General features: G+C 35.0%; 1 protein-coding gene across 8 annotated transcripts in view; it reads right to left on the bottom strand.

Moving 5' to 3' along the window:
- Nucleotides 1–19034, bottom strand: part of LOC112058076 (espin) — a 128717-nt gene that overhangs the window by 77406 nt on the left and 32277 nt on the right. For 3 of the 8 annotated variants that reach the window (XM_052887315.1, XM_052887317.1, XM_052887319.1), the window contains exon 1: nt 5378–5759. The exons of 2 other annotated variants lie outside the window; for them this stretch is intronic. Coding sequence is in view for 1 of the 6 variants with exons in the window: in XM_052887321.1 (XP_052743281.1) it covers nt 15400–15497 (98 nt within the window). In the remaining 5 variants the exon portion in view is untranslated. Of the gene's footprint in view, nt 1–5377; nt 5761–15399; nt 15702–19034 lie in introns of those variants that run through there. 3 more of the 8 variants (XM_052887321.1, XM_052887318.1, XM_052887316.1) reach the window with 3 other exon arrangements.

The following is a 19034-nucleotide window of genomic DNA, read 5'->3' as shown; positions in this document are numbered from 1 at the left end:
TTATTTTTTTAAATAACTTTCGTTGTTTACAATGCGACTTAATGCAATTATGACAATTAGCTACTTTCGACGCAGTGACATATCTAACAGTAAAAACTTTGTCTGGGCTTAAGGAACATTAATGATGAAACTGTTATACAAAGTAACTTGAAAGGGTGTGTATTTGTTTACGTTTTACATAAAGTGATGTTAGCTGTTATACGCGATCTCTTCGCGGTAATATTACGTAAACTGTGAATAATCACGCTACTATGTATAAAACGAAAGTTAATTTACATTCTTCTAGATATAGGTTTATTATGCACGAATATCTGATAAGAAAATCTTAGAAACACTAAATAATGACACGTTTTTTGTTTGGGTGTACAAACATAATTATTTGCTGCGTAACAATACTTTTTATAACTTACTAGCGGACGCCCGCGACTTCGTCCGCGTAAATTTCGATGTCAACTTTACTACTACCCCTACCCTACCCTACCCCTACCCTACCACTACCCCAACCCTACCCTACCCAACCCCTACATCTACCATACCCATACCCTACCCCTACCCCCACCCTACCCCTACCCTACCCCAAACCTACCCCTACCCTACCCCTACCTTACCTACACCCTACCCCCATCTTACCCCTACCCCCATCCAACCTCTACCCCCATCCTACCCCTACCCTCCCCGTACACTATCCCTTTCCTACCCCTATCCCACCCGTACACCTATCTCACGCCTATCCTACCCCTACCCTACCACTTCCCTATCCTACCTGTACCTCTACCCTACCGCTACCCTACCTATACCCCTACCCTGCCAATACCCTAAACCCGGCCCTAAACCTACCCTGCCCCTACACTACCCCTACGCATCCCTACCCGTAGCCTACCTTACCCTGTAACTTCTCTATCTTACTCCTACCCTTAGCAAAATCGGTCCAGTCTTTCGAGAGTGGTGGTATGACCAAGAGAAATAGAGACTTCTATGCTAATAATATAAAGAGGTAAAGTTCGTGTGGTTGTAGGAGGTAATCTCTGGATCTACTGGACCGATTTGGAAAATTGTTTTACCAATAGAAAGCTACGTTATTTGCGAGTGTCATAGGCTATGTTTGATCCCCATATTCACACGGGAACGGGAACGGGAACTACGTAAATGAAAGTGCGGGGCGTCATATAGCGGAATTTCTGCGTCTTTTAGCAATTTTGTATTACCTCCGAAACTATTTAAGTAATTAACATACTGTAAAGGGCAAATCTTATCTCCATAATATCCTTGTGATTATTAAATAATTTATTTTAATAAGGATTAAAGTTTAGTTGTATAAATAATGACGTAAACCTAAGTATATAAAATTAATAATTTTTAAAACACAAAAGATACTATATCTGCTAATATTTAGAAGATAGATATATGGTGTCGCGGACTTTTTTGTAGAACTTTTAAAGGCACATAAAGTTTCTATACATTAATTTCAATTTTACACAATAGTTAAGTCAGCGCATGCGAATAAGTCTGTTTAAGAGGATTTTCAGTCCGACCTGTATGACAAAAACTGTGATAACTCGGCTAATATATATGATACCAATATAAAATATATTGGTATCATATATATTAGCCTATAGCACTCCCCGATAATGTAGCATTCTACTGGTGAAAGAATTTTTAAAATCGGACCAGTAGTTCCGAAGATTACCCCATTTAAAAAATGTGACAAACTTACAAACTTACAAACTTTACCTCTTTATAATATTAGTATAGATATAGATAACATGGAGGAAATTAAATTAAATATCACGTGTCTCAAACGGTGAAGGAAAACATCGTGAGGAAACCTGTACTCCAGAGAATTTTCTTAATTCTCTGCGTGTGTGTAGTCTGCCAATCCGCATTGGGCCAGCGTGGTGGACTATTGGCCTTACCCCTCTCATCTTGAGAGGAGACTCGAGCTCAGCAGTGAGCCGAATATGGGTTGATAATGATGATGGAAGTTCCAAGTAGGCAAATCTACTTCAGAGTTCCTAAAGGAATCCTAAGAGTTTACTTTAAAACTATATGTATTTTATTAGTGTGTTTTAATTATGCAATAATTGTATATGTAGTTTAATTTAGTATATTTTAAGTAGGTTCATTTCATAACTATCCGTTTTAATTTCGTTAAATATTATATAATAGAAGTGTGCCTGGAGGAGATCGCTTTTAGCGATAAGACCGTCTTTGCGCATTTTACTTTTCTTTTGTGTTTTCTTGTGTCATTGTACCTTTAAAGACTTATTCTACTCTATTTAAACCTTAACACATCACTAAAAACTTACATTTTTTTAACAAACATCCTCTTATCCCAAACGCATACACCAATCATGGTCATGGTTAGAAACAGTCAAGAAGTCAATTACATTAAAGCTTGTCCTAAAAGGTTACTATATAGATAGTAGATATATTTGCATACTTCCAACTTGTACATTTATATTAATTTGTAATTAATATATTCCGAAGGCATTGACCGTCACCTCGCAACATTACGAGACGCGGTAAAAGTCGCCTCTGCTTATAATTGCAGAGACAAATATGTAAATTGCAAGTCAACAAACTATTTACCACTAGTTTACTAACCCTGGCTTCAGAGACAATTGCACTATGTACGTATTTGCATACACTTTGTTAGGTGTACAGAAAAGGGGAGTGCACTTCATAGATGCGACAAGGCTCTGCCTACCTTTATAGAAGACTAATTATAAAAAGGCCAAAGCCAATTATAGAAGACCAATTATAGAAAGGCAAATTTAGAAATACGAGCTTAGATTTTGTATATAGGTATCTATACTTATAATAAATCTGTAGAGAGGTCAATTCTGTACATGAAATATATTTCCAAAAATGCAATCAGTAACATTTTTGCCTGTCTGTCTGTATGTTCGTTATAGAAACAAAAACTACTCGACGGATTTTAACGAAACTTGGTACAATTATTCTTCGACTTCGTCCGCCGTTTAGACTTCTTTAATCTGGCCCTATTGCAAAACTCGTTCTTAGCGGATACCTACTAACTATTTCTATGTTTCAAACATACCTATTTTCTGTAATTTTTGTAAATCAAGCGGTTTTCGAGATTTCCTGACCTTTCGCATTTATATATTAAGATTGGAGAAAGAGTTTTTCTTTTTCAACAATTTGTAAGTGAGGTTCCTATCCTAATTAAAAATCTTGTGGTCTGAGGATAGAATACTCATTAGTATACCTACGTCAAAACCGGAGCGTCTTTATGAAATGTGGACTTCGAAAGTAATGAAATTGTTTATCTATCTATAAGTACTTATAATAAATCTGTAGAGAGGTCAATTCTGTACATGAAATATATTTCCAAAACAACTATCAGGGAGTGATTAATGATCGATACTGATGCCAAAAATGTAATCAATAAAATTGTTGTCGTCGTTATAGAAACAAAAACTACTGGACGGATTTTAACGAAATTTGGTACAATTATTCTTCATACTTCTGGGCAGGTTATAGTATACTTTTCATCATGCTATGATCAATAGGAGCATAGCAGTAAAGGAAAATGTTGGGAAAACGGGAGAAGTTAGTCCATTTTTAAAGAGGTCTAAGGGTGGACGAAGTCGCGGGCGTCCGCTAGTATAGTAATATGGATTAAAAATATTATGGTAGTTATATTGCAAAATAACGTTATTTTTTTAATTTCTAAACTCGTACTGACTCGAGAGTGTATTCGTTTTTATTAATTTTCTATTTGAAACACCGTATGACACCGTCGTGTTCCGTGCGCTCTTACGCTCTATTTGCCTATTATTCTTTAATCTGTGCCTAGAAGAAAAGAAATAAACACAGTTTTTAAGGTCATACATGTGTGATGCATTGTTGTAATCTTGTTACTAAGTAATGATATATGATGTGATAGCAATAATGAGCTTATTCTGGCAGTTTAGTTTTTAATTGATAATTAACACTGAATGAAAGCTATTATATGGGACTTTTTGTGGCGTTTTATATTGCAGGTTTGATTCCCAGCCCGAATAAAATGTAATGTAATGTAATAATTTCTAAATTTGATCAGGTCTAGTGAAAGCCGTAGGTAAAGTTTAACAATTACGCGTTCTAGTGCTGTATAATATGTACTTATTGACTGGCTCAATGATATTTTATACTAGAGATAGGGCACTAGCTCATCAAAACTGAGGCGGATAAATGTGCATAATTGTCTTAATTTCATTTAGTCGCTTATTAAACAACGAAAGTTATATATACATATAATATCTAAATATTGTCTACAGTGTCGAGTTGTGTGTTTAGGAAGTGTAAAAACTATATGTAAGTACATAAACATATAATGTAAGTAAACACACAATTGCGCATGTGTGTGCTTAGTGGAGTCGTTAAATTCAAAATCACTTTTTGTATGCACGTAACATATCTATAGTATGAAATAATCATTGTCTACATCTACAAGATTATAAAGAGTATAAGTTTGTTCTATTGTGGCGAATCCAAAACTTCTGGACCAACTTTAAACATTCTTTCACAAATGGACAGCTATACTATCAGCAAGTAACAAATATATTTTATACCACGGAAACGAGGTTTATCGAGTCATTATCGTTAAATAGAAACAACCACTAACTCTTACACTATTATAACGTAAGCCTGGAAGTAGGTAGGTACTATTCAATTACCGTAAAAGGTATTGCTTCTCAAAGTTTTTCCATACACAACCATAAACAAGATCCTCTCTCTCTTGATGATACAATCTGTCATTGTGAAAGAACAAATTACTTCCGTTTAAAATAGTCTATTATTTTTGATACTATTGTAGTGTAACTGGTATGGTCAGATGTTATAAACATTTTAATGATGTCAACACAGATTAAAGAATAATAGACAGATAGAGCGTATGGAACACGGCAGGAGTGCAGCTATTCCAAAAACAAATTTTAAAAAAAATGGGTTTCATCGGCTTCACCACGCTGCTTGTATAGACTCATCCTGTATCATTCTTTATTCTGTGGATGTTAATTATTAATTCATTAAAATACGAGATTCCGTGAAAAACAATTGGGGCGATAATTTAGGACCCTTATGAGGCCAGTTTTTATTTGTCTATAGTGTCTTTATTGTAAAAAGGTAATTTCCCAACAAATGTTTGAAATAGATAAAAGCCAGGATATTGTAAAAATACCTATAAAACATCAAAAATATTCTTAGTCAAAAAGTAGCCTAATATAGGAAGCTTTTGTCATTTATAATAGTAGTCAAAGCTAATTTCGTAATAAGGAGACCAAAATGAATTTTAATCTTACACTTCTCTATGTTAAAAAAATAACAGCCATTTGTAATGAAAGAAAAAGTGTTGTCTATGCCCATACTTTACATTTTGCATACACAAATTAAGCAATAATTTACTGTAAGCCGGATAACTTGAACGGTAATTATACGCAATTAATTAAAACTAAAATCCATCGATCACCGAAAATAACAAATCTTACGCAACACATAGGTAAGTTTCACATTCACTCTCACAGCACGTTATAAGAAAAATGTTAATTCACTTTCGTACACGAAACCTGTTTAGATGAACCTCTGTGGTATAATTAAAAAAGTAAATGTCAAAATTAACGCGCGAACTCGCAGGTGTCAGCGCGGCGAGGTTTTTTTTTATGGAGTAAACAAGGCAAAGCTCGGCGGTCGTTCGGTAAATGCACTGTACATAATGTAAGTACAGTTGACCATGTCGAATTGCGCGTGTGGCGCGACTGCGCGGGCGCCGCTCGCTCTTACTCCCATTCCTACATAATGTGATGATTGACGATGGAAATTAACAATCGCTAACTATTGTTGTCAATTTGTCGAACGCCGAAAACAAACACCAAATAATTTGTGTTACGTAAGTATATACAAGATTAACATTTACATAATATTATATTAACGTAAACTTATTCAAGATCAACTGCCTCCCTGGACGAGTTAGTCTATTTGTATTTTGATATGTGAGTTCGAGTCCTGACTCGGGGTACAAAATACTGAGTGCGGAGAGCAGTGAGCACGTAAGTTGAGTAAGAGCCGATGGCTCCTTACGGAACCACTACGGAACACGGGACCTCTCTAAGGGCGTCTCCTATGAGACTATCAAAATAGTTTTGAGAGAGCTGTTTCGTGTACTTTGCTAATGAGGGTAAAGCTAACTAAATATAAAAAAAGACTATTTGTCTGTCGATTGGAGGGAAATGGGAATATTTGTTATATTTAAAAATTCGGGATGGAATATTCTTTGAAGAAAAATTACATTTCTTACTCATTCCACCTACTCTATGCTCATCTAATAAGTATATGTTTGTAGTCATAACAAATATCCAAACTCAACAGCTGTTTAGTTTAGCAGTAACGTGTTAATTAAACTGGTTAAGCATTTAAACGTTCGGTTTTAGATAATTTAAACATTAAAAGTGAAATTTGTGAGTGAAATATGGTAATTCTATTACGTAACAACTTAACTTTCAACATTTCTTTGATAATAATACGTCCCTTGATGAATTTATTGCGTGTTATGTAAATTCGTAGATCTTTTTGATAACATAATTAAAACATCTACAGATTTTTATGATTTAATGCTTGATATTTTGTAATTTAAAGGCAAAACATAAGTTCTACCACTTATGTATTTACCTACCATCCATACATAAATTAAATAACTCAATTTTCTTTTTCTCGATTTGGGAAAATAGTTTTAGTGAACGCCCGTGACTTTGTCCGCCCTTAGAGCTCCCTAGACTGACCCTGGCCCAAAATCCGTTCATATTGGACGTCTAGTGTAGGGGTAGGGTAGAGGCAGGGCACGGGTAGAGTAAGGGGAATAAGATAGGGATAGAGATGTGATAAATCTATACTAATATATAAAGCTGAAGAGTTTGTTTGATTGATTGAACGCGCTAATCTCAGGAACTACTGGTCCGATTTGAATCCGTTAACTTTCAGTGTTAGATAGCCCATTTATCGAGGAAGGCTATAGGCTATATATTATCCCCGTTTTCGTACGAGAACGGGAACCACGGGGGTAAAACCGCGCGGCGTCAGTTAGTCTATGGTAAAACTGTTACCGATGAAAAAAAATACTGTAGAATAATACTAAAAATAATGTTATTCCAATTTTTTTAAAAATCCGAGTACCTAATGGGTTTAAAAGTGGTTGAACTTTTTTTATATAAATCGTTCACGATTCAAGTTATCTTTTTGTAAAATGATTAATGGACTTATTATTATATGTAAAACATGCAGTAATATTAACAGGAGGGGGAGAAATAGGGGTTGAAAGTTCACGTCGAGTTTCACGAGGTCACGCGGACGAAGTCGCGGGCGTCCACCAATAATTTAATATACAGGTACCTGTAGGCACAATGTTTTTTTTTTTTAAACGATTCATTTTGTCAGACGAGCGCCCTAAAACGCAGGAATCGCGGTCGATTAAAAACAAATAAAGCCACAAGTAACTTCACACGCTCTGATGCCCATCTATTGAGGAATTGATGGAGATCTTACAGGAAGCTGTGATTATTTGCTGCACTGTCTTTTTTATAGCTTTACATTTCCTTATTACAGTTTAGAAACGTATTTGGAGGTTAGTTTTTTTCTTATATAGTATATTCTCGATTCGACGGTATCATATAGAAAAAAACATTTTGAAGAATAATGATTTTTAAACATTAGTCGTAACCCTTTGGTCTGTAGCCACGTCGATTCTCTTTCTACGATCGCAAACGGCGACGGCCTTCGTGGGACGCAGTGGTATGACTTACAAGACGGAGGTCCTGGGTTCGATCCTCGGCTGGATTGACTGAGGTTCCTTAATTGGTCCAGATCTGGCTGGTAGGAGGCTGCGATCGTAGCTAGTTACCACCCTATCGGCAAAGACATACCGCCAAGCGATTTAGCATTCATTCATTAGCATTAGAAACCGAAATTGGTGTGGATTTTCATCCTACGCTTAACAAGTTTGCACGCTTCTTAGCACACATCTTAGCATCATTATTTACCATCAAGTGAGATTGTAATCAAGGGGTAACTTGTACAGAATAAAAAAAATTACAAAAAAAGAATACGCTTCGAAAATAATATGCGAAGTATGGAAATGACATTTTGTGAATAAGAGATCACGCGTTTTTTTTTTTAATTTTCCATACATTTTTTATGTTTTAGAAGCGTTAGCGTTTGTAGAAAAAAATCAACGTGTATTATGAGTGGGTACGATAGTCCAGCGAGCGGAAATGAAATCTATGATCTCGTGTTTAGTTCGACCCCTTTACCATGTAGGTTTAACATAAAGGTAGTAGAAGTTAATGCGAAATCTTCAAAGTAGATTAAATTATACGGTTTAAGGTAACTCGATTTATTAAGCCGAAAGTTCGCTTTCCGCTCCAAAACACGATTCCGAAATCTAAAACGTTAATGCTAATTGCGATCAGATTAGCTGAACTATTGCAATATAGACATGTGTTCAAGTTTACCTAAAAATATAACCCTTCTTCTGACGCAGTCGGGTAAAAACACATGACGACCTCTTTGGCGTAGTTGGTGGTGTTGCAACTCATTCTCATTCTCAGGAGATTCTCAGCAGAGAGGTCCTGGATTCGATTCTCAGCTCTCTAAACTTGTAGCACCTATAAGACTAATTTCATAGCTCTAGGCAATGATATTAAATACTGTTAGATGTGTTACTAGCGCATGAAAAATGAGGCGCTCAAAAGAGGAAATTTATACACAACTCAATGTTAGTTGTGGTCAACAACGAACGTTATTTAAACAAATAATACATAAATATCGTGTGCAATGTCGAGTTGTGTGTTCAGAAAGTGTAAAAAATACATAAATAAATAAATAATGGACTCAAAGACAAAATTGTGCATGTGTGCGCTCAGTGCAGCCTACTAATCGGATCACTTTTTGCGGTGATTTTGTAGGGACGTAACTTATCTATAGTATAAAATTATCATTGGCTCTAGGTCAACAGAAAGTATAGGTTTTTGATTCCGATAGTCTATCTGTCTGTCAGCCGGAAAACAAAGTTCACACAGGGTTCGGATTTTTCCTTTTGAGGTCCTGAACCTCAAAAAGAAGACTAACTTTGCAAGTTCATTGATTACACTCCCATGATATGCGGACGACGGGGAGGGAGGAAATACTGCGCGGGTGTGAAATCGTGCGCGCGGGGCAGAGGAAAGGACAATCAATCAATTCATTTATTTGCAGATACATGCATTATATAGATATAGAGGTGGTCGGTAGATTTAGATGGTAAATGTATCTTGCCAATTTGGCATGCAAATTATTTTTTAAGTATTTAATGATTCAAATGACATTTTCACCATTTAAAGTTTACATCTTTACAATAATTTTATAAGTAAACATTTTATAATTATATTACTAAAAATAGTTAGTGTGTACATTTTAAACATTTCAATTATAATAGGAAAAGATTAAACATGTGACAAAAAAAATGTATATAGGACAGCGCGGGTATGAAGTCGTGCGCGGGGGGCAACGCTACCCTCCGTCTGGGCTGATTGAGGTTTTTCTTAATTGATCCAGATCTGACTGATGGCAGGTTTCAAAAAAAAATAATAAACAAATGAATATTTTATAATTTTGATCAATTTTGAAAATGTGAACAAAGTGATATGCAAATACCCCGTCTCCACTCGTGCAGAGCATACGTCACGGCGAGCCTCTGCATCAAGCCATCAATTATGTACGAACAGCAAAAACTACAATTACTCACTATATCGCCGGCTCATCTGAAACGCAACCTCGACTAAAGTGAAATTTCAATTGAAATATCACACATATAATTAGTTGTACATGTTCATCATCAACTGTCTAACTTTATGTATTTTTTCGCATATTATACATGTTTCAGATAATATCTCGTAGGTACATTTAAACTGCATTTTAAAATTAAGGAATATATGACGAGCTCAGACCAATTATTGTTTAAGACCTGCCTCGCTAGACGTTACTTTTCTGTCAAAGTATCAACGATCTAATGCTATTTTTGTGTAATTCAATTGTGTAAAAAACGGGCAAAAACTTCTAGTTTAGGTTCGATCCCCGGCTGAATCGATTAGGTTTTTTAACTGGTCCAGGTCTGGCTGGTAGGAGGCTGCGGTCGTAGCTAGTTACCACCCTATCGGCAAAGACATACCGCCAAGCGATTTAGCATTCATTCATTAGCATTAGAAACCGAAATTGGTGTGGATTTTCATCCTACGCTTAACAAGTTTGCACGCTTCTTAGCACACATCTTAGCATCATTATTTACCATCAAGTGAGATTGTAATCAAGGGGTAACTTGTACAGAATAAAAAAAATTACAAAAAAAGAATACGCTTCGAAAATAATATGCGAAGTATGGAAATGACATTTTGTGAATAAGAGATCACGCGTTTTTTTTTTTAATTTTCCATACATTTTTTATGTTTTAGAAGCGTTAGCGTTTGTAGAAAAAAATCAACGTGTATTATGAGTGGGTACGATAGTCCAGCGAGCGGAAATGAAATCTATGATCTCGTGTTTAGTTCGACCCCTTTACCATGTAGGTTTAACATAAAGGTAGTAGAAGTTAATGCGAAATCTTCAAAGTAGATTAAATTATACGGTTTAAGGTAACTCGATTTATTAAGCCGAAAGTTCGCTTTCCGCTCCAAAACACGATTCCGAAATCTAAAACGTTAATGCTAATTGCGATCAGATTAGCTGAACTATTGCAATATAGACATGTGTTCAAGTTTACCTAAAAATATAACCCTTCTTCTGACGCAGTCGGGTAAAAACACATGACGACCTCTTTGGCGTAGTTGGTGGTGTTGCAACTCATTCTCATTCTCAGGAGATTCTCAGCAGAGAGGTCCTGGATTCGATTCTCAGCTCTCTAAACTTGTAGCACCTATAAGACTAATTTCATAGCTCTAGGCAATGATATTAAATACTGTTAGATGTGTTACTAGCGCATGAAAAATGAGGCGCTCAAAAGAGGAAATTTATACACAACTCAATGTTAGTTGTGGTCAACAACGAACGTTATTTAAACAAATAATACATAAATATCGTGTGCAATGTCGAGTTGTGTGTTCAGAAAGTGTAAAAAATACATAAATAAATAAATAATGGACTCAAAGACAAAATTGTGCATGTGTGCGCTCAGTGCAGCCTACTAATCGGATCACTTTTTGCGGTGATTTTGTAGGGACGTAACTTATCTATAGTATAAAATTATCATTGGCTCTAGGTCAACAGAAAGTATAGGTTTTTGATTCCGATAGTCTATCTGTCTGTCAGCCGGAAAACAAAGTTCACACAGGGTTCGGATTTTTCCTTTTGAGGTCCTGAACCTCAAAAAGAAGACTAACTTTGCAAGTTCATTGATTACACTCCCATGATATGAAATCGTGCGCGCGGGGCAGAGGAAAGGACAATCAATCAATTCATTTATTTGCAGATACATGCATTATATAGATATAGAGGTGGTCGGTAGATTTAGATGGTAAATGTATCTTGCCAATTTGGCATGCAAATTATTTTTTAAGTATTTAATGATTCAAATGACATTTTCACCATTTAAAGTTTACATCTTTACAATAATTTTATAAGTAAACATTTTATAATTATATTACTAAAAATAGTTAGTGTGTACATTTTAAACATTTCAATTATAATAGGAAAAGATTAAACATGTGACAAAAAAAATGTATATAGGACAGCGCGGGTATGAAGTCGTGCGCGGGGGGCAACGCTACCCTCCGTCTGGGCTGATTGAGGTTTTTCTTAATTGATCCAGATCTGACTGATGGCAGGTTTCAAAAAAAAATAATAAACAAATGAATATTTTATAATTTTGATCAATTTTGAAAATGTGAACAAAGTGATATGCAAATACCCCGTCTCCACTCGTGCAGAGCATACGTCACGGCGAGCCTCTGCATCAAGCCATCAATTATGTACGAACAGCAAAAACTACAATTACTCACTATATCGCCGGCTCATCTGAAACGCAACCTCGACTAAAGTGAAATTTCAATTGAAATATCACACATATAATTAGTTGTACATGTTCATCATCAACTGTCTAACTTTATGTATTTTTTCGCATATTATACATGTTTCAGATAATATCTCGTAGGTACATTTAAACTGCATTTTAAAATTAAGGAATATATGACGAGCTCAGACCAATTATTGTTTAAGACCTGCCTCGCTAGACGTTACTTTTCTGTCAAAGTATCAACGATCTAATGCTATTTTTGTGTAATTCAATTGTGTAAAAAACGGGCAAAAACTTCTAGTTTAGTATAAGATATATACCAAATCTAAGCTCGTGTTCTTCAGAAAATGACAGACAATTTTGTTATTGACTATGAGTGTATTGAGTATGAGTGAGAGATGACGAGTCTTAAACAGTGAAAGAAAAACGTCGTGATGAAACCGGCATACCTATATTACAGCCTTTCTTGATGAGTAATGTTTACCAACAAACAAATTAAAAATGAGGGTATAAATCACTAGTCATTTGACACCTAATAATAATTATAATTAACTTGTTCTTTAAATAAATGATTTAAAATAAATGATTAATAAGCTCAGAACAATAAGGTATGGTTAATATATTTTATATACAGAACATGCATGATTTAAAATAAACAAGTTATGAAACTACATGCGTTTTCTACCTTCATTTCCAATTGTTAGTAAACAGTACTCATCAAGAAAGGCAGTAGCATAAGAAACGTGTGTCCTTCAATACACATTGGGCTAACATGATGGACTATTGGCTGGATTGGCCTAACCCCTCTCATTCTGGAAGAAGACTTGTGTTCAACTGTGAGCCGAATAATATTTTTAACATAAAAACCGATCAAACCGACTTTAAAAACGTATTTCTGTTGTTTTGATTTTAATTGTGAACCTCCTTTTTTGAAGTCGGTTAAAAAGGGTTGTAAATGAAGATTCAAATGTGATTAGATTATTGTAGAACTAGCGGACGCCCGCGACTTCATCTGCCTGGAATAAAGTTTTTCACAAACACCGCGGGAACCATGGATTTTTCAATTTTCATTCTAAATTTCAGCCAAACCACAGTAGTTGCGGCGTTAAAGAGTAATAAACATCCAAATAGGCATCCAAACATACATCGATACAAACTTTCGCGTTTATAATATTAGTAAGGATTCAGGTTCGGATTTAAAAACTTGCGTAACGGTAACGCATAATATACAATTTTGCAAAAAGATAAATATGCAGTGTCATCATTTAATAGCTTGGTTTAGTGGCTAGGTTCACTATCGAGATTATATATACATATACAGGCTATCAATTTGTTGTGGAATCCTAATCCTAAATCCTAATCCTAATATAAACGCGAAATGAAATTTGGAATGAAGATGGATTTTACTCAGGAATAACATAAAGGCTACTTTTTATCCCGAAAACATCCATGGATTCCCGCGATTTGCGAACATCTGATGATTTTGATGGTATGAATGTTTGTTACTCTTTCACGCCTCGGCTATTAAACAGAATCACCTGAAATTTTAAGTTGAAATAGATTATAGTCTGGAATAGCCAATAGGCTACTTTTTATCCTAATCCTACGAGTATAAAATTGCCTGGAAAACTCGGCATTTTGCCTATAAGCTGTGGCTAATCAAAAGATATTTTAAATCTATAATTTCAATGAAAGTTGCATTGATAATAATCGATGATAGAAACCATATCTATCTACACTATGTCTACATTTCTGGTTTTCAATTTCCTCACAGCTATTTATAATGAGTTTGAGCGACACCTAATACCTATTCTCATTAGAAATCTATATTTATTCGGATTTCCGTATACATGCGAAAGTGTTTGTTTGTTTATTCCCCTAACGGCTCCGTGTATATTGGTTATGTTTAAGACAAGGCTGATAAACTGTATGTAGTTTATGCCAATGGCTTAAGGTAATAGAATTCAGTTCAATTCAAATTAGAGGTCAATTTGCAATCAATTGACCCCTTAAGACCCCTATTAGTAAGAAATACAAATTGAAAACGTTCTTCAACGATCGGTTTTCCGCATGAAAAGACGCTTTTAACCCTCAATGCATAAAGAAGGGTGTTATAAGTTTGACGTCGATGTCTGTCTGTCATATCGTAGCTCTCAAACGGATGGACAAATTTTGATGTGGTTTTTTTTTTTTCAATTAAAAAGCCAATTTCCTTACGGAAGTTCTTAGCTATGTTTGGTTAATATCGGTCCAGTGTAAGAGAATCTGCTCTTTTCCAAAATTATGTGAAGCATTTATATTGAAATAAATATAGAAGTAAATAATTTTCTTTGATCCAGCTCACATAATGCAACACCATTTAAACGTTTCTGTTATGATGGAAAGAATTTCTGGCACAAAAGTAGTTATATAACAAGTTACGTGACATTTGGGTGCTTTTCAAAATTTTTAATTTTAATTATATTTCATCCAAATCTATTCAGTAATGGTGAAAGTAAAATTATAGACAGTGCGTTATCAACTGAGTCCTGAGATGACATTAAGAAGGTAGCGGGAAGTAGCTGGATGTGGAAGGCGTAGGAACGTGTGAGTTGGCGCGATCTCGGAAAGGTCTATTGTCCACCAGTAGACGGATACAGACTGATGGTTTTGGGAGCTATCGTACTTACCAATGCTATGGTAAAAGCATAGACTTACAAATTTGCAGCCTTCATAAAATGTGGTATATCTGACTATCGCAGGCTCTGAATTAATACATACATATAAATAAAATAGAAGTGTCTGTCTGTGATTTCAAGATAACTGTTTTCTCAAGTTACTTACACGAAACCAAAACACATACGAGCATTTTTAAAATGTTTGTCTGTATTTCTGTCTGTTTGATTGGGCCAATCTCTGGAACGGCTGAACCGATTTAAACAGGACTTTCACTGCTAGATAGGGGAGGTTATTGAGCAACTTAAAAACTTTTTTTCCCTGAAAAATCCTTGATTCTATCCCGGAAAACACTAACAAAGTTGCGGTCGCCCGCTAGCCCATAATGCTAGCCAATCACCATCAGTGGCATGTACTTCATAGATGCAAAAATGCACTGCCTACCCTAAGAGCTCAATACAAACTTGTGTTGGACCACATATGCTTGGGCAAGGAGTTTTCCAATTTTTACTTATAATGCATACCCTAGTTACTGTTGCTGTACTGCTACTGTCGGCTCACCATCCAATAAGATCACGTGCCTGCAGCGCTAACGACAGGACATCCGATAAAACTGATCGTGTGTGGGTCGGGAACTGATTGGATGGTGAGTGGCTAGCATAGATTAAAAGCTTGCAAAAAATTCATAAAAAGGACACATTTATACCAACATTTGAACACAGCGATGCGAGAACTGGACACCCGTCTCTTTCCGCCGGAAGTTGTCCAGCAGCCATATTAAAAACAATGTCACAATAAAGTACCACATGGCAGAGTTCACCACACGACCTTAGCACACAGAGCAATGCACACGCAGATGTTGCTTCTTCTATTAAAAGTTTGTTTATCACGATATAGTCTGTAGTCACTATAACTTTGATTTTGAAATACAACTGCAATCAGTAGTTAAATACTAATATTTCTAACAAAAAATCCATTTTTTACAAAAGAGTCTCATATTTAGTCCGTTGAGTTTATTTTAAAAGCACATGTTTGTTATAAAACTTGAAATTATCACTAGGATGTCCTTTGTTTTAAATATCTTAGATAACACGAAATAGTCTCTCCAATCAATACAATCCTTGTTTTAAAATACACAGAGCACTGCACAAACAGAGATAAAGTCAAAGTGTCTAATGAAAGTTCTATCTTCACTACTCACGTTTTCCAAATAGAATGCACCCACATAATATCTTTCAAAAGTTTTTATTATTAAATTCTATATAATCACATTAGAGTCTAATATATTTCAAAAACATAGAGTAGTACACGCACAGAGGTTACTTCAATGAAAACCATGTCAAGTCACGATATTTGCTGCTCGAAACACAGAGGATTTCACTCACAGAGGTTACTTTTTATAATAAAAGAATATATTTTCAAAAATATTAGTACTCCAACGCTAGGCACTCGCTCTATGTAACGTTGGTGTGTGAAGTAAATGAAAACATCGTATTGTCTTACAGCGTATGTGAAAGCAAGAGATGTACATAAGCATAGATGACGCGCGCATGAGTGCTTTGTTGTTCGATTCGCTGTAATGTATTCAATTCATAATGGCGGCGCCGCTGTAGCTTTAGGGTCTCTACAAACTATACGCTTCTAATAAAAAATCAACTATTACAAGGTCACAAAGTAATCAAGCGTTCATAGTTTATCCGTACTAAAATATGATAACTTTTTAATGAAATATACTTAATGACGATCATCGTGATCATTTTTCACTCTTCAATCATTATCACTTGGTTCCATTCTAAGAGCCTTAGTATTAAGTGTGACACTTAATTTGCATCAAAGTGTTTTCATTGACAATTTGGAAAAATAAAAACGTTGGGTAGTAAGAAAAAATTTTAGTCTACTACCAATACGTCTACGTCAATTACCAATATGAGGTTTTAATAAGGCTATCAGCCCCTGTAGCTAAACGATCGCAAACGCTTCGAAAACTAGAAAAATGTATGGGAATGAATGACATTTCCTATTGACAGGTCACGTGATCAAGATCTGTCATTCCTGGACATTTTTCTAGTTTTCGAAGCGTTTGCGATCGTAGAAAGGGAATGGACGTGTCACTAGGCTACAGGGGCAAAAGATAGACCTAAAAAAATACTAATACAAAATACAATTTTATATATATCGGACGTCCGCGACTTCGCCCACGACTCTTTAGTGGTAGAATTATGAAACATCTTGAATTATTTTTAGTAGTTTTTGGGTAGTATACATACTAATTTTATAAATGTAACTTGGTAACTGAAAGACTTTCCATACAAACTTTCAACCCCTGTTTCACCCCTTCTGATATAATTTTGCGACGAAAATCCTATAGCCTTCTTCGTATTACGGTCTCATATTGTGCTATGTTTCATTTGAATTCATTAAGTAGTTACAGCATGATGCCCGGTTAACATAAAATACGATCAAACAGACAGACAAACAAAAAATAAAAAATATATATTTTGGCTTCAGTATCGATTATTTAATGCCCTCCAATTAAAATTTTCAAAATATCTTCAATGTACAGACTTTGACCTGTTACAGTTTTACTATAAGTTTATATAGATTTAACATACTTGGAGTATGATAGTGTAGTGGTCCTTAGATTACACAGACTACAATGCAATGAGTGCGTAAACAACGTTTTACTTAGACAAACAACGTGCAAATAAATTAGTCCAGTCCGTGTATATTGGAATAAGAATAACTGTAGAACATAATATTTGAATAAACCTAAAGAAGGTATCTTTGACTTCATTACTCTATGTAACCAAAATTTAACGGAGCGTATGATACCTTTATGCCAAAATTACAAATTACAGACTGGCTTTTTCTGTTTTATTTATATTGTGTTTTCTTTTTACAAGTTTTTAACTTTTTGTTACTAATTATTACGTCAATTGTTATATAAATAAAATCGTGTAAGCTAAATTTAAAACACTTTTGAAATTAAGCCTGTTCTGTTTTGGTGATAATAGATTAAAATTATTGACTAATGCTGCGGCCAGAACTGCTTCATCATGTGGTATTTTTGAAGGCAATACGGATATTGAACTTTGTATCACCGTTAACTTTAAAATATTATAGAAAAGCTTAAAAGCTTGAGATAACAAAAGAAGATGAAAATTTTCAACAAATTTCCTACGTTTTTAAAGAAATTGTATCCGGGATATATTATATTTATGTAAGATATGATGATAGTTGTTAAGGGCGAAGGGACAACATTCTGTCTTTAAAAATAAAAGTAAAAGTGAGTGAAAGTATGTGAGCACCGGTATACTTCCAAACCTGCTGGGTCGGGACCTACCCGTTTAACTGTTACGCAATAACTGATTTTCCCATATTGAGTTACTATAGTATCATGTTACGCATGAAAAAAGTATATTAAATAAAAAAAAGTTACTTGTGAATGAACCAAGCAACTGATATTATTACTCTTTAATATATTTATGACCCAAAATAAACATACATGGCTTTTATGAAAGAAAAAATTTAATTTGAAAAAAAAAAACAACTCAGAGAACTCAGGGCCCCCTCCTAGAAATTAAAAAAAGAATAAAGCTTCCACGGCTTACATATCTCGTCTTAGGTGCGTCATACAAAAACTTATTAAAAACAGAACATACTTTCATATTAAACTGTTTGAGGTACATTTTCATAATAAATTGGCACATGAAACCACGGGCATGTCTCTTAATAAGTTTAAAGTTTTTATTAAACTCAAGCTATAGAAATCTCATTATAATGTTAAGGATTATATAGAGGATAAAAAAGCATAGTATTGAATTGCACTTTACGATGATAATTTTTTAACATTCCTTAGTTTACGTCCCTAAACTCTGGCTGAGTTTGTGGGCTCTTTTCTGACCAAGGCGCGTTTAGAACCCCCGTAACTTTAATTTTAAATTTTCGACCAACTATTATCACCCATATCTTTTAGTATTATTTCTTGACGTTTCGAAAGTGATAAAGTAAGCCTAATTGAAATAAATTAATTTTGACTTGACTGGACTACAGTACTAAGCATGTAGCTTTTTAACCAATGAACGGAGGAGGTTCTGCGTTTGGCTGTATGTATGTTTTTTTAATTCATCCTCTTGGATACTCATAGACAAGCAGCGCCATCAATGCGTGGTTGCAGTAAACGCGGCTAATTTCCACCGTTTGCTACATATGCGTAGTTTTTATTATGACTATACACCGTGACGGTGATGTGCTGATTCGCTTTATATAGACTAGATGTCAGTACTAGACTGCGTTCATACACTTTGATATCAATTATTAAGGCTCATAGTCTCGCCTACCTCGG

The sequence above is a fragment of the Bicyclus anynana genome, chromosome 19 (genome assembly GCF_947172395.1).
Source record: "Bicyclus anynana chromosome 19, ilBicAnyn1.1, whole genome shotgun sequence".
Classification (NCBI taxonomy): Eukaryota; Metazoa; Arthropoda; class Insecta; order Lepidoptera; family Nymphalidae; genus Bicyclus; species Bicyclus anynana.
Note: the sequence above shows the minus strand (reverse complement) of the source record. Positions and strands in the feature narration are given on the sequence as shown.